We start from the raw sequence: 26,781 nt of genomic DNA on the forward strand, positions 1-26,781 counted from the left end.
ATCAATGCAGAAAGAACTTTTGACAGAAAATAATTCAGTCTGCGAAGGACGAGGTTTTATAACTATTTATTGTAAATATTTTTATAACAACTATTTATAGAATTAATAATTGCAAATATCAGGTTGGGGTGATGGTAAAGTGCTTGTCTTGAAAACATCCTCCAGACACTACATAAAAATAGGCAGGCATGGAAGGGCATAGTTGTAATTCCAGTGCAGGAGAAGCAGAGAAGTGTAGCTTCCTGGAGCTCCCTAACCTACATGGTGAACTTAAAGCTAGTGAGTGGCCCCAATTCAGAATCCAAGGTGAATGACACCTGTAGAAGGATAAGTGAAGTTGTCCTCAAGTTCAGCACACATCTGCACTATGTGCATGTACCCTTCCACACACATACCCCTGCTCACAAGTGAACATGGTCCCCCTACACCAGACAGACACAAATACACATGCACACACATATGCACACATACATACACACACACATTCTCACAAACCTCAGTTACTAACACTGACCAGTTTTGAAAATAGATATTTCTAATAGTAAACAGAGCAATATTGGGTCTATTCTAATTTTTCTTTGGAGATACAGAAGAAAATCTGACAGTCACTGAGAAATTAATTAATAGGAATCCAGTGTCTACAAAAGACTACCAATTTTAAGTTTCTTCACTTATTACCCATAGCTGCTGTTGCTGCTTCCTCCTCCTCTTCTTCCTCTTCTCTTCTTCCTCCTCCTCTTAATGGCAAAAGTTATTTTTTCAATTAATCATTTATTTATTTATATCCCAAATGTTGCCCCCTTTCAGTCCCCCTCACAGAGTTCTTTGTCCTCCTGTTTGTCTCTGAGAGGGCAGAATCCCCCAATACTGGAGCATCTAGTTTCTAGAGGATTATACATATTCTCTCTCACTGAGGCCAGACAAAGCAATCCTCTGCTATATATATGCAAGGGGCTTCAGACCAACTTATTGGTTGGTGGTTCAGTCTCTGGGAGCTCCCAGGGGTCTGGGTTAGGTGACACTGTTGGCCTTTCTATGAAGTTGCATCCTCTTCTGCTCCTTAGGTCCTTCCCCTAACTCTTCCATAGGAGTCCCTGACTTCTGTCCAGTGCTTGGCTGTGAGTATCTGCATCTGTCTCACTCAGCTGCTGGAGGGCCTCTCAAAGGAGGGTTATGCTAGGCTCATGTCTGCAAGCACAACATAGCGTCAGCAATAGTGCCAGGGATTGGTGCCCACCCATGGGATGGATCCCAAGTTGAGAATGTCTTCAGACACATATTTATAGTGACATTTGTTATGTCTCATCTAGAACAACAGCATCACCCCCGAGGGTTTTAGGGGATGGGTATAGGCAGTTCAAAAATGTTTTTCATCTTTCTTTCAACTAATGACAAATTGATTCTGTATATAAATGAAAGACTTTGAAAAGTGTTTTATGGACTGTCTCAAACTGTACATGAAATGCTGAAATAAAATTAAATTAGATAACAAAACCAAGCCAGACTATGTGCTACTGCACAAACAGGACACTGTAATGGAAAGTAACACAAGCCTGGGCTGGCATAGATTCTACTAGGTAGCAACTGTGTGTGTCTTGGGTAATAAAAGAGCAGAAAAAACTTTTAGTTGTTAGTATGGTTCATTTAAATAAAAGCAAACTGTCTTCATGTCTCCCAGAATGTAGCGAAATGTTTTCTAGTGCTCATCCTCACAGATATGATGTAGGTGGGAAAAGGCTACTGACTTGCTGGGCTGTGCACATCTGGAAGTGCAGAGGTGGACTGGAGAAGAGCAGTCAGCCTCGGAGCTTTCTTGTCACTAGACACCTGATGCACATGTGCACTGAGGGGGACTGACAGTTCACCAAGTCCTAGGAAGATGTCATGGTCAGGTGCCAACATGCAGGATGGTGTCCTGCTTCTCTGCTCCCTTCTCACTGTCATCTGCAGATGGCTGGTGGGGAGATGACCTGCCTTCCTGTTTCACTCTATAACATTACCTCCTCACCGTGATTTGTAGCCAGCCACTGTACCATCCTTGGCACTTCTGCATGCTTTCCAAGGGCTCAGAAAACCCAGTCTCAGGGCTGGCTCTCTGCTTGTGGATTCTAGAGGGTTTCTTACGTGATGCCAGATGTTCAGTCTCTTTGGGAGTCTGTCAGTTAGGCAGTGGTGTTCAACCATCTGCCTTTAGGAGATGTCACCACAAAAACAGAAGAACTGACACACAGAATCTGCCCACACGTATGTTTGTCCACAAAATAATGGGGCTGAGGGGTAGTCAAAGAATACTGGAGATTTTCTTGAAGCTGCCCTTAGGACCTTGAGTGAAAGGCCTGAGCAGCTTCCTTTAACAAGTGTTAATGAAATTACAAATTTAACTTGATTATTGAATGTGTGTGGCTGCAGGTTTGTTCTTAAAGGGAGTTGTGTTTATTGGGCACCTGTTGTCTCTGAACTGGATCAGATGTGCTGAAGGGGAGCCTTTCCATGTTATCCCTGGGAAAACCTTTATGAGTCAGCTTATCTCCCATATTATTGTCAAAAGATGCAGTAGCAAGATCTATCAGTCTCCTAATCTGTAATTGCGATGGTTATGAATGATATCCGTGCCACATTTATTTTCTTATTTATTTATTTTCATTAATTTATTCATGTTACATCCCAGTCACACTCCCCTCTTAGTCCCACTCTCATGAGTCCTTCCCCTATTAATCTCACCCCTTCTCCTCAGGGAACAGGAAGTCCCCGTTGGGTACCCTCCCACCCTGGGACATCATCTCCCACTGAGATGGGGCCCAACCAGTTGGGACCAAATTCATCATCTCCCACTAGGCCCAGCCAGTCAGTCCAGCTAGGGAAGGGACAGAGTCAGAGTCAGTCCCACACCAATTGTTAGGGGACCCACATGAAGACCAAACTGCACATCTGCTACAACTATGTAAGGGGCCTAGGTTCAGCCCTTGCATGTTCTTTGGTTGGTTCAGTCTCTGTGAGGTCCCATGGGCCCAGGTTAGTTGACATTGTGTGTCTTCTTGTGGTGTCCTTGAGCCATCTGGGTCACTCAATCCTATCCCTCATTCTTCAACAGGACTCTCCAAGTTCCACCAAATGTTTGGCTGTGGGTCTTAGCATTTGTTTTAATCTGCCGCTGGATGAAACCTTTCCAGAGACAGTTGTGCTAGGCTCCTGTCTGGAAGCATAGCACAGTATCATTAATAGCGTCAGGGCTGACTCTTTACCATAGGATGGTTCTCAAGTTGGGCCAGTCATTAGTTTACCTTCCTCTTAATTTCTGCTCCATCTTTATCCCTGCACATCTTGTAGAAAGGGTAAAGTTTGGGTCTAAGGTTTTGTGGGTGGGTTGATGTTTCCCTCCCTCCAATGGAAGTACTGCCTGGCTATGGGAGGTGGCCACATCAGGGTCTGTATCCCCAGTTACCAGGAGTCTCAGTTAGGGTCACCTCCACAGACTGGAGAGTCTCCCCTCTCCCAGGTCTCTAGCTAGTCCCAGAAGTGCCCACCTCTGATTTCTGCTCTCTCTCCCATCTCTCCACATCTGACCTTATCCCCATTTCCCTCTTCAAACCTCTCCCACCAAGTTCTCTTCCTCCATCCATCTCCTATGTCTATTTTATGTCCCCTTCTGAGTGAGGTGCACGTATCTTCCCTTGGGTCCTCCTTGTTATTTAGTTTCTTTGGGTCTATAAATTGTAGCATGGTTATCCTGTACATCATGACTAATGTCCACTTATAAGTAAGTATATACCATGCTTGTCTTTCTGTGTCTGTTTACCTCACTCAAGATGATATTTTCAAATTTCATCCATTTTCCTACAAATTTCATGATGTCTTTGTTTCTAATAGCTGGGTAGTATTACATTGTGTAGATGTACTACATTTTCTTTATCCATTCGTCAGTTGAGGAGCATCAAGGTTATTTCCAGTTTCTGGCTATTGTGAATAAAGCTTCTATGAATATAGTTGAGCAAATATCCTTGTGGTATAGTGGGGCATCTTTTGGGTATATGTCAAGGAGTTGTATAGCTTGTATGTAGTACACACACACACACACACGCACATGCTAATATATGGTATATACATATATACATGTTTTATATGTGTTATATATATGATATAGCATATATCATACCATGTATAACACATATATATTTTTAATTGTATTATTTGATGTGTTCATGTCTAATTTTCTGAACTTTTTATATATTTTCTATATTAGTCCTCTGTCAGATGTAGGGTTAATGAAGATCTTTTCCCAATCCGTAGGCTGCTGCTTTGTCCCATCAGTAGTGCTCTTAGCCTTGAAGAAGCTTTGTAGTTTCATGAGGTCCCATTTATTAATTGTTGATCTTAGAGCCTGAGCTATTGTTGTTCTATTCAGGAACCTGTCTTCTGTACCAATATGTTCAAGACAGTTCTCTACTTTTTCTTCTATTAGATTTAGTGTGTCCAGTTTTATGTTGAGGCCTTTGATCCACTTGGACTTGAGTTTTGTACAGGCTGATATCCAGTTAGACCAACACCATTAGTTGAAGGTGCTTCTTTTTTCCATTGTATGGTTTTGACTTCTTTGTCAAAAATCAAGTGTTTATAGGTCTGTGGGTGTATTTCATGGTCTTCAATTCAATCCCATTGATCAACCTATCTGTTTCTATGCCAACAGTATACAGGTTTTATCACTATTGCTCTGTGGTACAGCTTGAGGTCAGGGGTGGTAATTACCCTAGAAGTTCTTTTATTGTATTCATTGTTTTAGCTATCCTGGGCTTTTTTGTTTTTCTATATGAAGTTGAGAATTGCTCTTTCAAGGTCTGTAAAGAATTGTGTTGGAATTTTGATGGGAATTGCATTGAATCTATAGATTGCTTTTTGTAAGATGTCCATTTTCACTATGTTAATCCTACCAATCCATGGGTCTGGGGGATCTTTTCACCTTCTGATATCTTCTCAGTTTCTTTCTTCAGAGATTTCAAGTTCTTGTCATACAGGTCTTTTTCTTGTGTGATTAGAGTCACACCAAGATATTTTATATTATTTTTGGCTATTGTGAATGCTGTTGTTTCTCTAATTTCTTTCTCAGCCCATTTATCATTTATATAAAGGAGGACTACTGATTTTCTTTGAGATTATTTTGTATCTAGCTACTTTGCTGAAGGTGTTTATCATCCTTAGGAGTTCTCTGGTAGAACTTTTGGGGTCTCTCTTTGTTTGTTTGTTGTTTTTGTTTGTTTGTTTGTTTTTTGAGACAGGGTTTCTCTGTGTAGCCCTGGCTATCTTGGAACTCACTCTGTAGACCAGGCTGGCCTTGAACTCAGAAATCCATCTGTCTCTGCCTCTCAAGTGCTGGGATTAAAGGCGTGTGCCACCACTGCCCAGCTTTTGGGGTCTCTTATATATGCTATCATATCATCCAGGAATAACAATACTTCTTCTTCCTTTCCAATTTGGATCCCCTTGATCTCCTTTAGTTGTCTTATTGTTATAGCTAGAACTTCAAGTACAATGTTGCATAGGTATATAGAGAGTGAGCATCCTTGTCTTGTCCTTGATTTTAGTGGAATTGCCTTAGGTTTCTCTCCATTTAATTTGATGTTACATTGCCACATTTTTTTGCTCTTTATACAATCAAATTCACTGCATTTGTAAACAATACCTAAATGAATTTTAACTCAGTTATTCATCAATAATTATGATGGTGGTAGTAGTGGTGGTCATGTAATTGGTACAGGGTTAAGCCTTCTGTGATTGCATTGTCTACAATCTCATACTGCCTGTCTGCAGCAATGCAAGCCCCATCAGTCATCTACTAATCAGCAACTCCGAGGAAATACACCATAATAAAGAAGTGGGATGAGAGACTGCAGGGGTGCATGGTCCTATTGTAGACACAGTTCTGCTCTACAACCTGATAGTGCCTTATGACATGATAGGCAAATGATTTCACTAGGAGCATTGATGGGGAGGCCAGGTCCTAACAAAGAGGATGAACCTCTGGTTAATAAAGTAGCCCAGAGAGCCATGTCCCCACTCCAGTTCCCCATCACTGAAAGGAACCTAGCAAGGAACTGCTGGCCCTAGTTGTGTGCATCGCCATCTTGCAGTCATATAGGCACATACGATGTGCTTGAAAACTACCACTGGAATGAAGGCCTCTCATTTTGTTTCAGGGTCCCCAGGGCCATCCAGTGACCACAGCAGCAGAGCCTCATCACCTCTCTTTGACAGTGGTCTACACCTGAATGGACACTGCAGCCACACAGTAAGTACGTGCAATCCCCTGACCTCCTAACTTGAAAACTTCAATCCCAAGGGCCTTAGGTTGGGAGAAAAACTGTCCATGATCCAACAGAGGCACCTGCAGATGTTCTGTAAGAAACAATGACGACAGGAATTAGAGTCAATTCGATTGGCATTTATTTCCATGTGGGGTCTTCATCATTAGACCCACTAAGACACCATATACCAGTAGTTCATAATTGCATGGAAAACAAACACTATTCTTCATTTTGCGGTAGAATTCAAAATAGCCTCTGGGTTTCAGGTGACCTTAACAACAGAGTCTCTCAAGTTGGTTTTAGGGGACTTTCTGAAGACTCACATGAAAAGTGAACAGTGAGAATTTATTCCCACATTCAGAGACAATATCAAGAAAGTATGAGCACTCTATATTTACAAAGAGGCTTAATTTTGTGCCTTTCCTTCCCTCTAGTAAGAGCCTAGAACTGGGCAAAAGAAAAGTATCATCATAACCACCAGTGCCTGCTCCCCTGAGTCTGCCTCCTAATGTTGAGACCAGCCTCCCTCTGGGCAGTGGGCTTATTGTCCACAGAGACCTTAGTGTAGAAGTAGAATCTTAGCATCCCACAATTGGTTTAGAAGTGTGCTTTATAGCAGATCCTATCTCACTCCACATTCAGGTAGAACCCAGGGGGAAAGACTCATGTTTGTTCATATAATTACAAGGTGCCGTAACTCCTCGGCTTGACAGTTTAAATAGCTTTCAGTAATTTAAAATTTGGCTTTTGTAACTAACAAAGAATAAACCACATACTCATAAGTTCTTCCCCCCCGCCCCCAGTCTTTGGGCCCAGAGATGAACAGCATCCTAATTTTCATAGCCATCACTTGGCTTTAAATCTTAGTTTTGAGCCAGGCACAACAGCATACCTCACTAGTCTGTCTCACCTACTCAGGAGAGGAGGCAGAGACAGAATAATCAGTTGAGCTTGGGAGTTTGAAGCCAGTCTGGGGAACATATTGGCAGTTGGTTGAGGCAAGTCAGCAAAGAGAAGCAGAAAATGGCTCTAGTGGCTGTTGTTCTGTGTTACCCTAGACACAGGGGTCACTGATGAACCAAGACAAAGGGACAGAGGTAGACATCTTAGTCCTGCCTCTTGCAAGATGTACCCGAAGGGAGAGAAGACACCCAGCTACGAACATGCTCTCTGTAGGGGACAACATGGTTGGCGACCATTTTGGAGACCTTGGATCACAAAGGCAGGGAAGGAGAAGTGGCTGACGGCAGTGTGACTGTCACATTCAACAGGACAATAAAACCAGGAGGTGAATAATACCGATGTAACATTTACCATAACATAGTGACTAAGGAAGCTGAGAGGGAAATGACAAGATTGACAAAGTGATGGCACACCTCTTCCCTGAAGGGAAGCAGGGAGCCTCTGTTTTCAAAATAGGAAGTACATGAGATTTGCTGTGAATAGTGCTTAAAGGGGGATGTAGTGCTTCCGTCAAAATAAGCCGTCATCTCCGACATCAGGTAGTAGTTACCTTAAATTACATACTGACAGCAGTCTTCATTACCTGGTTATTAAAAAGTGCTTCCTTTAGAAAACCTTTCCTGCTAAACTGGGGGAGCCAGTACAGACTTCTAAGTCGCACTAATAACCATATCTCTCTTTTATAGTTCCGATTCCCAAAAACTGTTTGTTTGTGATTCTTTTTGGTTTTTGAAGAGTTTGAAGTTCAGAGGTCCATGCTGTATTTAGACTGAGCTCTAACCTGAAGTATTACTATGCCTTACCCATATCTGGATCTCGGGGGGAGGGTAAGCATATAATCTCCTCATAGTACATTAGAATCTGATTTTGTTTTGTTTTTATAAACCAATACAGATGGTGTATATCTTTTTCCCCATAAAATGAGACCTATTTATACAAGTCACATAAACAATTATATTCTGAGCCATTTTATTAGTTACGTTTGTTTTCACTGAGACAAAATATCTCAGAGAAAGAACTCCAAAAGGAGAAAGTTTATTTCACTTGCAGTTTCGGGGGTTTTCAGCCCACCGAGATGGAAAGGCACGGGAGGAGTTCACAGTAGCCAAGCATGTGGTGGAGGCTCATTACTCTACAACAGACCACAACAGACCAGGAAGCAGGAAGTGTGGGAAGCAGGAAGTTGCCTGGGGTGCAACCTCCAAATACCCACTCAGTTACCCTTTTACCCAGCAAGACCCCATCTCCTAAAGATCCAGATCCATCTTAGTATCCCACAGGCCAGAGATGCAACGTTCAAAGCAGGAGCCTATAGGAGTCATTCCGCATTCAACCTACAGCACCAATTCACATTTCAAATCATTGTGACTTTTATTTAAGGCCCACATTTTATTAAGGTAAGGTAAGGATAATTTCCAAAATCTGGGCTGGTTGGAGGAGTAGCATGTGGATATTCAGATAAGTCTGCTAAGCAGAAGGTCCACTCTGGCCACCCCTTTACAGTCATTCTCTACATTCTGAGTGTCCTCCAGGCATGAGAGGTGGGGGAAGCCCCCTTTGACTCACAGAGCTTCCTGTTTTCTCCGCTCTGTGTGAATGCATGTGTACAATTATGTATGAATTGATTCCAGTTCCTCCAGCTGTTAAAATCACTTTCGTCAATACAACCTTCCAGCTTGCTGCTTGTTCTGGATGGTTTTCCCCAGATAATACTGGGGTGGTTATGAATCAGGGGGCAGAAGATAGTTACCTGACGTGGTAATTCAGAATGAAATTGTACTTTCTTGACACAGAGTATCCTAGCCTAAGCTGTACTCTCTGTCCAGTTGAGCCTCCCCAGAGGGGAAAAAAAAATCACAAATTCACTGCTCAGAGAAATGCTAGGAGGAACCATTTAACTTCCCTCTCCTACATCCTCACTCCCACACAGGAACAGAGGAGGAGTTGGGTTCCTGTCCTGGAGGTTTGTGCTTGCTGCCTGTCTTGCAGGAAAGGTGCCCCGAAGCACTGTTTGCCAACTCAACAGTTTGCTGTTCCTCAGGACAGCTAGGGGTCTGCACACTGTTCTTTGGCAGAGTTGCCGTGGTACTACTGGGCAGCTCCTGTGCCAAGCAATTTTTTGTGCCGGCCCATGTAAAGTGACACTTGATGGAGGTGGGACATTGCTCATCTGAGAGATCTGTAGGGTGAGGCTGCTGCTCAGGGCTGATTCAGAAGCAGGGTGTGAAGAGCTGGGGGTCATCTCAGGATGAGCCCACAGAGAATGAAGTGTGAATATTCAGTTAGACAGGCACCAAGTTTGGGGTCCAGATTTTAGAAGTAGTGTGAGGGAGTGACAGACTTAGCAAGAAAATAGTATTGACTTTCACATGGTATCTGCAGGGGCCCCCACGCTCTCTGCCATCTCTTATGGCTCAGTCACCTGCTGAGATATGTTGGTTTTCTGGTTGCTCTCACTTAGTACCTGAAGCTAACAAGCTAAGAAAGAACAGGTATGTCTTAGCTCACTGCTTCAGAGGTTTCAGTCTTCATCAAAGTAGGAAGCTTGTGCTACAACTAAGCAATGAGCATCATGCTGGCAGGATGCACATTGAACACCAGAGTTCATTAGCTTTCTTCTTTCACCCTATTATGCCATGTCTGCTCTGCCTATTGTTTGGAATAGCTCACATTAGGACCTGTCTCCCCCTCCCCCCCAAATACACTACTTTAGGTACTTCTCACTGGGAAACACATACATACATACATACATACATACATACATACATACATACACAGAGAGAGAGAGAGAGAGAGAGAGAGAGAGAACACCAGAGACACACAGATAGAGAGACAGGCGCACACACATGGCAGGGGGAGGGATAAAGGAAGGGAGAGGGAGAGGGAGAGAGAAACATAAAGACACACAACCACACACACACACACACACACACACATGGCAGAGGGAGGGGAGAGGGAGAGGAAAAGGAAGAGAGAAACATAAAGACACACAACCAGAGACACACAGATAGACAGATATTCTGAGATATTTACCTCAGAACTTATCAGTCCAATCAAGTTAGCAGTCAAGATTAGCCATCATTCCTGGCGACATCAGAGCTGTTTTCTTGTAAAGCAAGAAAGGTGACACCTGAGCAAGCTTTTGCCCCATCCTGAAATCTCATGGGTTTTCCTAGGAGGTACCAGGACAATTGGGAAACTTTCAGAAGACAGAGAGCTGCTGTTAGCAAAGATTTTGAAAGCACAGACCTCCACCCTCTTGCAGAACCCAAGGGCCTTTCTGTGACTTGCCTCCTTATCTGAGCAGAATGTACTTTAAATGATGGTTCTCTGTCAGGAAATGTGATTGTGGCGAACACTCCATGCTAGTTGCCATTGGAGAGAGGCTGTGGAGTTGTCTTGAGTTTATGGAAGCTCCTGCCCATTCTAAAATACAAAGAATTAGCTGATTTTATATGCTGCATTTAGAAGTGGGCTTCAGTTACTAGTTATAGTTTAGATGTAAAGTATTCTTCAGAACAGTTATATGTTAAAGGAAGGTTCAAGATGCTGCATCCAGTCAATGAAGGGTGTTTGGCTATCATCTGATTAGTGCATTGATTGAGTTCTAATTTGATAATATTACTGGGAAGTGTTAGAAACCAAGAGGTGAAGCCCGATTGAAAGTGGTAGCCATGCCTTTGAAGGATGTTTCTTGTCCTGGTCCCTCTCAAACTCTCAAACTGTGAACCAAAATAAATCTGCCTTCCCTCAAGCTATCAGGTGTTATTCACAGTTATGAGGAAAGACACTAATAAGCAACACCACAGTCTTCCAATGTATCATTTCATACACACACACACACACACACACACACTTACATACACACACACTAAAACACACATACAGTCAAACACACATATACACACACTAAAAACACACATACACTCAAACACACACACACACACACACACACACAAGCATGTGCATGCACACACATGCCTTCCAGGCCACCACAGTGGAACCAACCATGAACCATAAGCTCTGAGACAGCCAAAATAAATTATTCCTCCTATTTTCTTGATATCTGATACAGCTGTTGGCAGTGGAGAAGAAAGCGCTGAACATGCTTTGTGCCTCCTCAGTCCTCTTCTTCAGCAGAGCATAATACAGATTTACTGAGAGACAGAGATGGTAGCAAATCCAGCATTTACAGCCTGTTTCCAATTCAATGTGGTTTGCAATTTAAAGTCCTACTCACAAAAACACCTCTGAGGGCATGAACACAGGACTCTGTGCCTTTATTAAGACCTGGATTTTTTAGTTACTCTTATTTTGTTTTTCTCCAAAGCCAAACTCGCAGACATAGGTGTGGGGATACAGAGTCAGAGCAGGTAGGCAGAGTAAAGTGTGCAAGGAGCCAGGCATGCAAAGGGCCAGATGTTCAAAGGACCAATGTTAATGGAGTCAGGTGTAACAGGCTAGGTGTGTATAAGGTTAGGTGTGTACAAGGCTTTGTGTCCACAGCACAAAGTAGGCACAGAGCTAGGATTGGCAGGGCAAGAATCTTGGCAGCTATCTCTTCTATTTCAGCACATTTTTTTTTTCAATTTAGTAGAATTCGATTGCTACATGCTTTATTTATTTTATCTTCTCATCACCCATTATTCTCTCTTTATTAGGAGTTATAGTCTAGACAAGTAGAAGTAGGTAGGGCTAGAGCAGGCTGTGCATAGAAGTAAAAGAGGGACACAAGCTGCTGACAAAGTACTAGATGTCTCCTTTGTCCCCTTGCTAGGGGTTTCCCAGCCAGACCTCAGACACTGTCACCTGTAATCTTGCACAGATTTAAGGCATAGCAATGGTTGGGGCTTCTCACTGAGATCTTTTTTTCTTAATACTTCTCAGGCACTTAGAAACAGCAGTCCCCTCTAAGAACAGAGTGGGCCGAGTCCCAGTGAGAAAGGACTACCTGTGCACATGCAGAGTGATTCACAGCTTCCCCTATCAATCCAGGGCCTTGCTGGGGTCGTCGTTTTCTCTCTGCTGGGGTCAAATGTTGCTCTCTTTTTAAAATCATGCTTGTGCAGTTTGTTCTGTAAAATCACATTACCAGCAACCCACAGCCCCAGCAGGGTTTGTGAGGATGGAAATTACAAGCTGAGACCCACAGGCAGGTTTTTGTCTGCTGAGCAGCCATCATTATTTTTCGATTGAACATGAAGTGTCCACACAGCTAGAGACAGACTCTTATCTTTAGGTTTAGTGATTATTTATTGATCAAAACATTCTTTAAAAACTGAAATCATTCTATGGTTATCTACAAACAACATGGAGACACAGTCACACTCCATAATGAGCTTCGTGCAAGAAACACACACATACCACATCCAAGGCTGTGTGGGGCACTTTGTGTTCAAACTGACATTTTGCATGTACTTTGCTTGGTCATGTTGACTGAGTAATGATTTTTTTTTAATTGCATATTATATCAAAATAGCCCCAAACCATACCTTTAACAAGCAAGTTCTTCGTCATTTTGTCTGGTGCTTTTAAATTTGGTTTTGTGGAAATAAACATTACAAAATTATTTAATTAATTAATTAATTAATTAATTATGGAGCTTTACCTTTGAGTGCTGAGTGTTTTGTTTTGTTTTGTTTTGTTTTGTTTTGTTTTGTTTACTAGTATCTGGATGTATCAGGAAGCCACAAACTGTGCTCAGGTGAAGTAAAGACAGGGACCTGGCTTATTGGCAAGTTACTAGATATTATCTGGCTCTGTTTGCTTGTGGCATTACTAGCCAGACCTCAGGCAATATCACTTGATGCTCATTTCCAAGGTGACATTATTTTAACCATTGTTAAGCATTGCATTATCTTTTAATGAGTGGAATGTTGAGTTAAAATTTGTTTGTAAAGGTAGGTTAATGCTACACTACACGGAAGGAGGCTTGCGCAACTCACAAGCACAGGAAGGTGGAAACAAATGTCTTTCTTAAGACAGAGCAAAGTACAAATGGAGTAGAGGATTCAATCAGAGTAACAGCTGAACCAACACATCACTCCACAGTGGGGGATTAAGTAGGGTCAAGGTCACATGGACACTTACAGCAGAGTCCAGGGTCACATTCAATATCAATAAACTGCTTGTCATTGAAACTGGCCTGAGGGCTTGTCTTTGAAAAATTGCCTATGTGATTTATATGCACAGTAAGGTTTTCAAGTCAATGTGCTACAAGGTGTCAGACATGAATAGGGAAATCTGAAGGGCCACCCAGGCTTCCTGTGTAGCACAATTCTTAGACAAGGAGATGCCAGATAACAGGAGGTAGCAGTTTAAACAGCATTAAGCTGGATAAGGCAAGGCATTTGATTTCACGTCACAGGAACCAGGTGGTTGAAGACTGTCATCTCTGACAGCAAGGCAGGTGACAGGAAAGCACCCCCTCTAGGGGGATCTGTGTTGGGACAATGGAAAAAGAACAATGTGCTATTCTGCTGACTTCAAAAGGCAAAGGGACAGGTGCAGATTTCTGATTTAGCTGGACTGTGTGACAAAGCAGAAATAACCTGACAGGGTGACAAGAGAGAACCAGGAAGTCCAGGCTCTCCATTATCTTACTGAATCCTCAGACACGAATATGCAAGGGAAAGGCTGCTTAGGGCAAAGATAGGAAACCAAGGGCTTAGAGACAAACAGAGATGATTGCTGTCAAGTCGGATAACTTTGAGGTTTTCCTGTGCTTGGAGCGGAGGCACAGTTGATTCTCTGGATATTCAGCTGAGTATCCAGAGAGGTGACACCTTAGACACGCCCCTTTGTCAACTGTGGAATGCTGCAGGAGTCCCCATGCCATGTTTTCATGGTAGCATTCGCCCTCCCTGGTAGATAAATGTGCCTCAACTGCTTATAGAAGCTACTGCCTCTGGACAAAGAATATGCCATTGCCAACAAGGAGGCAGGTTCAGTTCAGCCTGATGCAGTTATACATGAGATTTGTAGGAATTTGGCCAGAAGAATCATAACCATCAACATAGTTTTCAGTATTCTGGATTGCTGGGGTGAGAAGAAAGTCTAAAATGTTTTACTTAATCCGTGTGTGCTAAGAGAAAAGCACATTTCTAACCGTTACTATTCTTGTTAGCATATTCTTCTTTTCAAAAAAAAAATAAAACCTGTTTTCTATTTCCTGAATAATTATCGGAGCATAGTGCTGATTGGGACTGCAAAACAGGAAGCCTGGCAGGGCTCCTCTGGTATGTGACCCTTTTGGATACAATGCAAGGAGGTAAATCCAATTGTCCCTTTATAATTATTGTATCACAGCTGCTGAGCTCGGTATTTGTAGATTTGCACCTCATTCTGGCCGTCACTTCCTTAATAAAGTGTTTTATTTCGTTAAGTAATCTGCAAATTTGGGAGGGCTGGAGGTAGAGATCTGTCGGGTTGGCTGGCCCTAGAGGTTATTCAGAGTCTGTTCTTCTGGAGGGTGTCCATTCTGCTGACATCTCTCCACACCAGGTCCCCTGGGGTTTTGGGAGCTTCCTTGATGCCTGTTAGCAGTGCCCAAGGGTGAGCTTCCAAAAAAAAAACGTTAGTGCCATTTCACAGTCAATGACTCGCCCTCCCCCATGATCAAGTCCTAGTCCACATGGCTGTATACACATGTGTGCACAGCCAGGTAATTAGACTTTTTCCACGAGCTCACAGTCTGCCCTCTTGTGGGCAGAGCACTTGGCTACTCTCCACATCTCCAAAGATGTATCTCTTTGGCCTCAAGCCCACCAGGCAAGTGAACCAAGTAACTTCACCAAAACCAGACCTGTGCAGTAGAGCTCCTGGCTCAGTTGCCCGGGCAGTTCTTCACCTGAAGACCTGAGACCAAAGGAGAAGCCATAGAATATGGGGCAGGCTGACCACAATGAACAAACTCTCTCAAGAAGGGAGATGGGGAGAAGGTAGAATGTTCCCCACTCCATAGTGACTCTAAAATGGGCAGGCATAAATGGCCGGGCCCAGGATTACAATGTGTCCTCGTCCTCGAGTATCCTGGTCTATGGGCCTCACTCAGATCTGTCCCTGGACACCTTTCTTTCTCATCAGAAGTATCTTGCATTTTCAGCTAAATGACTTGTCTGGCTTCCACCCTTTATAGATCTGGGGACTTGATTATTTTGTTGTTTATTCTCTTCATACCAGATCCATGATTCTCTTAAAACTTGTATTATAAGTGTTGTGTTTTATAAATAGATAAGGAGAGAAGGAATGTGTTTATGGACGTATACTCAGGTGTGCGGGTAGGGAGTGCCTTTGCTGTGCTGAGGCATGGGGAGGGGAGTTGAGAGGGTAGCAGCAACAGAGAAAGGCAGAGAGAGAGACAGAGAGAGAGAGAGAGAGAGAGAGAGAGAGGAAGAAGAAGAGGAAGAGGAAGAGGAAGAGGAAGAAGGGGGAGGGGAGAAGGAGGAAGAGCAGGAGGAGAAGGAAGAGGAGGAGGAGGAAGAGGAGGAGGAGGAGGAGGAAGAGGAGGAGGAAGAGGAAGAGAAGGAGGAGGAAGAGGAGGAGAAAGAAGAGAGAAAAGGAGTAGAGTCACGGCCATGAGCACATGGAGAGAAAGGGAAAGCAGGAACAAGAGGACAGAACAAGAGCAAGAGAGCAAGAGAGTGAGGAGAGGGCAAGGAGCCCCTTTTATAGTGAGTCAGCCACACCTGGCTGTTGCCAGGTAACTGTGGGGTGGAGCCTAGACTAAATGCTAACAATAAGGACATTTTATGAGTCAACTTTTACTCATTCCATTAGACAAAGTTCTGCCCTGGCTCCCTTCATAGGTACCTATTGTCTGAGGCTGAAAGCCATGTCCTTGATATTCTAAAGCCTGAAAATTAAGTGAGAAGAGCTATCGTCACTTGCTTAGGGACTGTGTCCTTTCAAGTCGAGAAAAGAGGAATAACTTTACATCTTTCTAAATTCTAGCAAAGACACTCAAGACCCACTATGCCCATGATGGCTTAGAAATATGTCTCATATAACTGGGATTCATTTGCCGTTTGTAGAGGCAATTTCATTTTGGCCCACATTACAGGGTAGCTGACATTCACTGGCTCAGCTCATTTTGATCAACTTCCTCCTAAGGCTTCAAGTTTTTAAGTAAGGACAAGCTGTCATGGCTGTGAGATCCTTCTCAAATGCAGTTTTCCCGCCCCTCTCCGTTAGCTTTCTTCACTTTAAAAAAAAAATGTTGTTTAAAACATATTTTTAAAAGCTTTTATATTCAAGTATGAGTGCTACTTTCTCTCTGAGTCCCTGAGAAATTATCTTGAATGTTTTCATCAGTGGAAGTGGGCTGATCTGAGTTTGTGGGAGGGGTGCCTCAGCTGCCTGCAAGCCTCTCTGGAGGACAGTGTGGTGACTGGTCCTGTGATGACTGACTCTTGGTTACTTTGCACAGGCTCCATCATCGCCTTCCTCGCCCATAGCTAATGAACCAAAGTATGAGAAACGTTGGCTAGACACCTTGTCAGTCCCTTTGTCTATGGCTCGGATCTCCAGATACAAAGCTGGAACGGAAAAGCTCAGGTATGTAACCAACATCAGAAGTGAGAAAAACTATCGAACCTGGCATTGTGGGAGAGTCTGGCAAACCCCATGTTATACCAATTCTATCTGCTGCTTCAGTGTCTAATGGCACTGTTGGCAGGCACAGGCATTGTCTCTGTGGGGCAGCATTGAGGCCAAGAGGAGGGCAGCACAGAAGCGGTTGGAGTGACTGATTTTATTTTAAATGGGAACTGTTCTCTCTTCTAGCAAGAGCAATTGTCAGTGATCAAGAAACAGTCCAAGAAGAAGAAATTCTGTCTTTAACTTTTAAATGTCAACAGAATAGGTTCAATTATAAAAGATCGTATGCTTTTCTAAATTGCAAATAGATATTAAAAAGCCATTTAAACTCATTGATCTTCATTTTTTGCATTAATAAAGGAAGAAGGTTAGGCTAGCTTCTGTGTTCAATAAATGCTACTCGTTTGGATGCCCTGTTAATTATGAAGTTTCAAGATGCATCTATAAAGGCTCATGTATACTTCTTTTGAGTAATCTGATGGGCCAGGGCTCCTTGCTTGAGTTTGTAGATAAGCCAGAGATAGGGAACAGTGGCCAGCTTAATTTAGCAAAGGTACGGCATAAATGTCTCCTTCTCAATTGAGCTTTGTCTGTTGTGAAATATGTGTCTGTGGTTGTAATGTTTGACATGTGGGATAAGTATCTTGTGTATGCGGAGTTGCACTGTGTGATTGGTGGAGTGAGTATGTGTGTGTTTATGGGCTTCTTTTATATTGATACATAAAGACCTATGTATTCACGGAGCTCAGTGTGATATTTAAACACACATAATATGTGGTGATCAAATTAGCATAATTACCTCGAGGTTTTTTTGTTAGCGGTGGAGAAATGGCTTAGTTGTTAAGAACCCACACTGCTCTTACAGAGAGCACTTCAGTCTGGTTCCGAGCACCCACGCTGAGCATTTTATAACCGCGTGTGACTCCAGCTACAGAGAATCTAGCACTGGCTTCTGGCTTCCACAGGCAACTGTGCACATACCCTGCAGACTCCCAACATGCAAATGCACAGTTTAAAATAAAAAAACGAACTTTTTATTTGCTAAATGTGGGAACGAACGGGTGTAGGTACCAGCAGAGGACAAAAGGGGGCGCCAGGTCTCCTGAACAGGGGTTACAGGAAGTTGTTAGCATCTATTTTTACCTTCTTTATTTTCCTTCACCAATGTTGTATGGATTTCAGGAAGTAGGTCCTGATCTTCCTGAAGTTGACTATTTTATTATTTTGCAAAGGGTTTTATTATTATTACAGAGGGTATTGTTTCTTTTAATTTCTTTTTATGTGGTTTGCTCCTCATGTTTAGAAACACTAGTGATTTACGTATGTTGATTTCATATCTTCTGGCTGTAGTGAGTCCCTGTGTCAGTTTTAATGGCTTGCATGTATGTGTGTGTATACATGTGTGAAGTCTTTGTGGTATTTTCTGTGTCCAGGACCAAGTAATCAGCAGGGAGCATTACATTTCTTTCTTTCCTGTAAGGATGTGTATTAGGTTTCCCTTTTTTCTTACAATCTTTCTGTTTAGTACTTCCAATACTATGCAGAAGACCAGCAGTGACGATGGACATTCTTCTCCTGTTCCCAATTATAAAGGAAAATGTTATCATTTCATCACTGAGTATTATGTATGCTGTGAGGTTTTTTTTTTTTTCTTACAGTCCTTGGTTTTGTTGACCAGTTTTTTGAGAATTTTTTGTTTATTATATTGAATTTTGCCAAGTGTTTCTTCTGTCTCCATGGAAATGGTCATGCATTTGTACCCTTCATTCTTCTGGCCTGGTGTGTCCTGTTTATTATGTGTGCTTAACTATCCTTTTGTCTCAAGGACAAATTCCAGTTGGCTAAATAAATGGTCATTTGTTATTGTGTTGAATTTGTTTGTTGATCTGCATATATTCCTCGTAGCTGGTAGTGTCTTTGTCTGGCTTTGGGATCAGACTAATGGTAGCAATAGTCTTTCTGAAGTTACCTTAGTTGTGTTCTATCTTCTTTAATTCTTTGGAAGAATTTAAGAAGTGTTGGTGTTTTATTTTGTTTTGTTTGGTTTGGTTTGGGTGATGGTGGTATTAATGGTGGGTTTTGGTGGTGGTGGTGGTTGCTTGGCTAGCTTTGTTTTGTTTCTGTAATGTTTTATAGAACTCAGTAATGCCAGTAGGTCCTCACATTTTCTTAGATGAGAATACAAACTCTTAATAAACCCTCCTTAATGGCCCACTAAGAGTTTCTGCCTCACTGTGGTTCAGTCTTAGTCATCTGTGTGTCTCCAGGAACTTATCTTCTAAATTACCTTAACCTTCTAGATTATCCAGATAGTTGGTATAAATGGTTCCCAGCTGCAGCAGACGGTTCTTTCTGTTGCTACAGATCATTCACAATACCTTCTTGTTCATTTCTGATTTGTGGCTTCTTTTTTTTAAATCTCTCAAAATTTTTATCAATTTTATCTTTCAAATAAGCAACTTCTAGTCTTATTATGTTTTCAGTTGCCTTTTCTTTATTTCTTGTCTGTTTTTTATTGTTCTTGTTTGTTTGGGGGAGAAATACAGATACACACATATGCACCACAGACAGACAGACAGACAGACAGACAGACACACACACACACACACACACACACACACACAGACACACAAATGTTAGTTTTAGTTTCTCTTCTATGTAAACTGAGACAGGTTTTTCTGCACAAGGAAACACAGGGAGAATGGCCCCACCCACTCCCAGAGTGCTGTGCAGATCCACAGGTTGACATTGTTGCTGTTATTGATCTTGAATATATTATATGTGGGGTGTGTGTGTGTGTGTGTGTGTGTGTGTGTGTTAAAGGGACTTTATTAAGTTGGCTTACACTCTTGGGAGAGTAGTCCAGTGCTTTTTTGCACATAGAGAGACATAAGACCTGGTAGTTGTTTAGTCCATTAAACTGGAAGCCTCCAGAACTCCCACCCAGCATCAAAGCCAAGGAGTTCCCAGAAGAATTAGTGGTGTTTAGAACTGACCTTAATACTTGGGTGAAATTAAAATTGTATAAAAGCAAAAGGAGAAGGAGGGATGGGATGGGGAAAAAAGGGATAACATCTGAAATGTAAATAAATAAAATATCCTATTAAAAGAAGAAGAAAATGTCTTTACATCCAAAAAAAAGAAGAAGAAGGAGGAGGAAGAAACTGAAGTGTGGTGTCACTGGAGGATGCTAGAAACAGTGATAAACACACTATGTAGGAAGGCATCAGGCAGGTGCTGCTTTTCTCTCAGACCTCTTTTATCCGAGCCACATACTGGCAGGTGCTTTCAAGCCTGGGGCAAAGCTAGTGAGTGTTCACGTTCATACACTTCTGTGCATTATTTAACATTTTCTTCATAACAGATTGAAGAATCCCTTTAGCATTCCCATGATTGTCATGGTGATAAAATCTTTCAGCCTTTAGTCTAAAGGACAACTTTGCAGACATTGTGTTCTCACTTGGCGTTTCTATTCCTTCAGACACTGTAAATGCAGTAGCCGAACCCCGTCATGACACTGGTAGTTTCTCCTGAGAATTTGACCAAGAATCTGAGAACTGATCCCTTATCCATGATGCTTTTGTTCTCTTGTGATGCTTTAGAGTTCTCCCTTTTGAGAATTTGATTAATACAGTTGCCTGTGCCATTTTGAATTGATTACTCTAGGGGTATTTCAAGATTTTTGGATCTGGATTTCTGTTTGTCTCCCAAGATTCAGGATGTTTTCAGACACTGCTTTCACATGTTACTTCTTTTCTTTCCCCATGGAACTCCCGTCAGTGTATATCCGAAGGTATCTCTTCAGCCCACCATTATTTATTTATTCTTTTGTTTCACTTTCCTGCTTTCCTCTCCAATTGTCTTATTAAAAACAATCTGCATTTTTACCTCACTAACTTGGTCTTTTGCACAATTAAGTCAGCTGTTTAAACTGCATCTGCAGTAGAAGCCACAGTTGATGGTCATCAGAATTCTAAAGGATAAGCATCTTATGTTACCCTGGATATGACAGGCTACCCCAGGACTGTGAGTTCTATGGGGCTGGTGATAGGGATTCCATACTGCAAACCTGGAACTGGGTTTATTGAATGGAATGTCTTCCTCTGAGTTTCTAGGTGATACTTATGAAATGCTAGAAAGATTTCTGGGTAGTCTGTGGTACTCTGGTCTGTGGTTGAAAGGAAGCCACAGCTGTAAGGCCTGGAGCCTAGGTATAGGGCCATCTCAAGATCCTGCATAGCACTGTGTGAAACATTTCCATCCAATCATGTAGAGGCAAGCCTTTCTTAGTTCAAGAAGAACTGGAATTGAAATCCAAGTCTTATAATCACAGATTTACTGTAGGATGATGGCAGATAAGCCTGCCCTAGATACTTCACAAGTATCTCCCTCTGGAACTTCAGCTGGATATAGATAGTCCCAGGCTATAGATGGGAAGTGTTTACTTGAGTTCCCCACCTGTCAAGATCTACTGGGAACTAAGATTATCAGGCCTGGCCCAGTATCAGAAGTTGGTGGGTCCCCCATGTGAGTTGCTTTGTTCCTGGCTCATAACCCAAGGAGCTTCATGAACACTCAAGGATCATTTAGCATCTGCTATGACAGAGTCATGGTACAGCTGGCCATGTCTTCTTCTAGGTCCATGTGTTTGTGGGACACAGATGATCAGATCATCTTCCATGGCCCTGATATTAGACTCTTCCCTTGCTGGATGGTTTCAGAAACAGGCTCTGAGCCAGATATGGATGTGACTAAGCCCTTTGGGTCTTTTTTGACTATCTTTAAATTAAACCACACAAACAGAAATCGATTATTCAGTAAGAATTTCAGGGCAGGATATATTGATATGAAACTAATTCATAACAACAACCTGGTATGTTCTCAGGGGGTCTCCCCAGAGGACAGAGCAGGCTCACCTCTGTAAGGGCAGAAAGGAAGATGTCTAGGACCCTTTAACCATGTTGCATTACAGATTGCTCAGCCTTGGATACAACTTTGAGTCTTGGGCTAGCTACCAAGATGCCTCTCTCACAAGCACATCTTGACTACTGATGCTACAAAGAAGGCAAGCTACTTGTGGAGTGAATAAAGCTACTGTTTTGCTTAGCTTTACCAAACTGATTTTTTTTTTTTTTTTACTGCAGAACAAATCAGTAAAATCATAGCAGCTGACACATGACAATCGCTATCTCTTAGTGATTTTTAGTTAGGAGCCATCCTGGCCTAGATGGTTATTGTTGGGTTCATGCTAGATTAGGATCAAGCTATTGGTCTAGCTGGTCCACTTCAAAGCTAAAAAGCAAGAAAAATATTTATGCCAGCAGACAATCAACAATCTTTCTAACAGTGAAGAAGCTGTAGAACTGAGCAGAGGGTTTGTAAAGCCCAGAGGCAGTTTCTGTGGGAAGAGAGCTCTGAGGGTGGGTTGTGAGAAGCATGCAGGCTGGCACCTGGGGTCACCCTCAGGTGCCCTCTGGGGGCTTCGATGGTGCTGCTTGCAGGTGCTGCCACCTGAGCTTTGTTCTCGCTAAACAGAGGGAAGAGAGGCAAGCTGAACACTTCACTGCTCCCTGAGATGGTTTTGTGAAAGTAACATAAAGCCTAACTGTAGGCACAGAGGGGCTGAGAGACACCTTGAGCAGATGAGGGGTGTTAGGAATGTAAGACCAAAATGAAGGAAGATAGTTCAGATTTGAGTGGCTGTTCCCTAAGAAGAGCAGTTAATCTTCATTGTCAAGTTGGCTGGATCTATAATCTATATATCTATAAAGAGATGTGCCTCTGGAAAGATCTATAATGTGCCAGGAAATAAGGCATTCCTTTTTATAAACTCAGTAGCTACCAGGTCCTCAGCCTCTCCAGAATACAGCCATTGTTGAACTACCCAGTCCAAACTTTATAAGGCAATCTAATAAATCTCTTGGTAAATATGTAATAATATGTAATTATATGTAAATATGTAACATGTAATATAGTACACACCACACACATATATAAGTATATATACTTGATCTGTTTCTCTAGAGACCCCTAATACACAAAGCTAAACAGTGCAGGAGCCCACACTCACCCACTGTCCTGTTACATGGATTCTTTCCGAGTCACAGTCTCTAACTTCCCATACAAAGGGCCCATTTCCACACCTCTTGTTTCATGCTGGCCTTGAAAAGGATAAGGAGTCATTGACCTTGTTCCTTCTGCACATCAGGAAAGAGGAACAGAAAGGCAAGGGGGAAAGAGAGTGGAAGGAAGTGAAGGCTACAAGGTTGGGTCCTGCTGCCCCCATCTGTTCAGGTTCTACAAATAACAATGAAGTTTCATTTTGTAATTTAGAGTAAAACCCCATTTGTTCTGAAGTGCTCACCTTACATAAGAAGAATCAGTGAGGACCAGATGGGCTTTGCGGAGTCAAAACACAATTAGGCACATTGCAGATAAGCGCTTTTTGCAAAGTGATAGTACAAATCACAATTACCCTGATAATTGCTTTGATCTGCTTTGCAAAAAGAAAAAAAAATGGTGCCATGTTTAAACACTCATTCAAAAAAAATTTTTTTAAAGCTTCTCTATAGAAAGTGTCAGGCAGTCAAGGCCTCCCACAGTATTGTGTTCTCAAAGCCTGTGAGCCTTGGGTGCCAGCTTCAGGTAGTGCACAGAAGCAGAGCCCCGAACACCACTCATCTCCATACGGAGAGAGGCCTGCTGTGAGATTCAGGATTCTGGTATATGACAGTGAAGGTCAATTCTTCATGGGGAGTTGTCAGTCCTGGGGCCCCATGGTCGTCACTTAGCTGCGCGTTTATTCTGAAGGTTGTCAATGACTGGGCAGCAGGCTTTATCTCTCCCACAACCATGGAATCCTGTTGTGTTGGATGCTTTGGCAGAGGAGCAGCTGCTTTGCTTTTCTTCTGATCTACTAGGTCTCATTCCATCTATCCAGGAAGGGCCCCTCTCTACCTGGGGACCTCACAACCTTGCCAGCAGCAAACAGGTGGTGGGATTGCCATTTCCCTCTCAGTGAACTGTCTATAAATCCAGAGAACCTCATTCTATAGACAGAAGACTGATGGAAAGAGATAAAGCCTTGCTACATGGGTTCCTGACACCTGCTGTGCTACAGCTGTTCAGTGGGCCCTTAAATGGATCAGGACTCCGCAGAAGCCACAGATATTCTTCTGAGTCTCCACCTTAGTCTACTGCCTTGGCTAGTGACCACTTGTGTATAATTGTCTTGATCTGAGTCCGTGAAGTTAGGTCCGGAAGCAAAATGCTTCTGCAACTGTCCCCTTGACAATCCCCACATTCCTGCCCTGCTGCCCCAACCGGCCATCTTTCTTCCAGATGTGATTCACTTCCACCCTCTGTGTCTGACTCCCTCAGCCTCTGTCTGCCTCTCCCCGTGCATCAAATCTCAGCTTCTCCATGTAGAATCTTTCATTTCTATCTCTGGGGATTATTCATCTTGACTGTAAGGGATTAGTACCCTGTATGCTGATGGATACTGAAGCATCCACTTTCAGACACAAAGATCTCTTCTTAGCTGAGCAAGATAAACTCATCACAAGTCTTCCCATTTGAACGCTAAGTTGATTCTCCTTTCTTTTGTGTGTAGAGATTTAATAGGCTCTCAAGATCCGAAATGAAAATAAATAGGAAGAGGTTTTAAAGTTGGAAGAATTGAATCATAATAGATGAAAGAAGCAGAGAGTGTATATGACTTTCTCCCCAGAGCCTGCTCCTGGCTGCCCGCTGTTCTCACAAATCTTTCATCTCCGTCAGTGGCAGAGGCATGTGACTTCTCTAGTCCTGACTTACTGTTGTAAACAAAGTGATTTTATCTTGACTCTCTGTCCTCAGTTTACCAGCTTCTTCATCTTTAAGAACTATGGGCTGGTTAAGAACTTTTCACAGTGATAAAGGACCCAGTCACTGGTTCTTATGCAGGAAAATTAATGCCAGGTCCAGCACCCTGGTTGGAAGAGGAGTTGGAGAAGGTTCTAGAGGTAGTGACTCTCCCAGTGTAGATTAATCTGGCTCATTAGACAGAGTCTGAACCCTCGGGGGCTGCTGTGACAGAGCTGCATGGGCCAGGTGCCACACAGCATCAGTGATCTGTCTCTCCTTGTAGAGCCCCAGGAGTCCCAGGCCAGGTATGGAGACTTGTCCTGGTGACCCTGGGGACACTTTTCACTTTGCTCTCACATGTAGGAAGTGACAATGGAGCTGCTTCTGGAGTCCTAAAACAGACACTGATGTTGACAGTTCTTTGGCTTGTCACTCATGAAGACCAAGTCTTTCCCAGGGACCATCTACCCAGATTTCTTCTTTAGAGTAGACTTTCGTCCTTATGTGGAGCTAAGAGGAGGCATCCCAAGCTGTGCTTTACAAATACCCTCTGCTTTCTGCTCAGCATAGATGTGATCATAAAATGGTGAAGGGTTCCACCAACCAAGCAATTTTCTAGCATAGAGTTTTGTTTGTGTTGTTGTTGTTTTATTTGTCTTTACTTTGATAAAACCTGGTTCAAAGCTCCTGCCAGTTTACCCAGGTAGCATTGTGACTCCCATGGATCTTCAGTCTGTGGTCCTGTCCCAGAAGGAAAGTGGAAAATGACAGCCACTAACCATCATAGCCAATGTAGAATTACCAAACCCAAATCAGAAACCAGGTCCAAATGAACGGTGAGGTTGGGGAAAAATGAGCCATGTGCTCCTGGAAATAGCAGTTTCTATGGTTTCAGAGCATAGGATCTTATAGTTTCTCCAGATCAGATGTGTTTAAGATCAGGTGCTAAGAGAGATCTGGAGTCAGAAGCCCCTCCACTCTCTCAGTGATAACTGTGGATCCTTGTCTTTGCAGCCTGGCCTTATGAGTACACTTGGGTAAGTGGTTAACTTATATAAGTATAGTTTGTGAATCTCAATAATAACACCCTCATTGGGTGAGGATAACACCATTGCAATGTTTGAAAACTGATGCACAGTGTTTATTCCAAAGGAAGGGTATCTGCCAGCTGGCTCTCCTTATTGTTCATTTAAATATCATTGTTTATTAGCTGTGTAAAGTCTCTTCATTGCCCCTCCCATGTTATTTAATCATTGATTTCAAAGACTTACAGAGAGATACAAAGAGAACTAATATACTCTCATCTGAAAAGCATAAGAATTCTTTGCACATTGTTGACCTATTTGAAAATACACATCAAAAGTGCAGAAATTCCTAACACCCATGTAACTCTAGCTACAGGTGATACAACAAGGCCTTCTAGCCTTTAAGGATACTCATCCCCACAGAGGAATGAGCACATGCACACACATACACAAAGAATAATCATTTTTTAAAGCCAGAAGTAGGAGAGGAGTATACAATTTGGTATTCTTTACTTTTTTTTTTTTAAACTACCCTCAAGGTATATCCTTAAGACAGGGTCTCACACAACTAGAGCAGAGGCTGGCTTTGAACTAATTAATCCTCCTGCCTCCTCCCACTGAACCCAGTGACATTCTTTACTCATTTTCTCACCTCTATAAAAACCAGTATAATTCTAGCCAGAAAACATTGCCCAAGGCTCCTGGAGCAGAATTTAAGGACCACATGGACTAAGAATTTATTTTAAATTTCTTGCCAGTATCTACATAAAACAAAAAAGGCACAAGTGACCAGAAGTGTTGTTTCTATGTTGAGCAGTGTGCATGGTGTGGATGAACCCTAGCTTGTCCCAGCTCTGTGAGCATCTGGACAGTACAATTCCCTGATACATGAAGCCCTTTAATAAGCCAATATATTTATTGATGAAGTTTTCTCAGAAAACACTTAAGGTATCATTTAGTGTTTGGTCTTGATATGAGAAAGAGACTTCTAGTTAAACAAGTTAAAAAAAATAATAAATTTGGGAATTATGATCCAAATAAGAATGAAGGTTTAA

At 42.4% G+C, this 26,781-nt stretch overlaps 1 protein-coding gene across 2 annotated transcripts in view; it reads left to right on the plus strand.

The window, feature by feature from the left end:
* Sntg2 (syntrophin gamma 2) overlaps positions 1–26,781 on the plus strand; it is a 190,311-nt gene that overhangs the window by 90,936 nt on the left and 72,594 nt on the right. The window contains exons 4-5 of one of the 2 annotated variants that reach the window (XM_034514198.2): positions 6,189–6,280; positions 16,687–16,814. In XM_034514198.2, the coding sequence (XP_034370089.1) occupies positions 6,189–6,280; positions 16,687–16,814 (220 nt within the window). Of the gene's footprint in view, positions 1–6,188; positions 6,285–16,686; positions 16,815–26,781 lie in introns of those variants that run through there. The other variant, XM_076942023.1, reaches the window with a different exon arrangement.

This window comes from Arvicanthis niloticus, chromosome 11 (genome assembly GCF_011762505.2).
Source record: "Arvicanthis niloticus isolate mArvNil1 chromosome 11, mArvNil1.pat.X, whole genome shotgun sequence".
In the NCBI taxonomy this organism is placed as follows: domain Eukaryota; kingdom Metazoa; phylum Chordata; class Mammalia; order Rodentia; family Muridae; genus Arvicanthis; species Arvicanthis niloticus.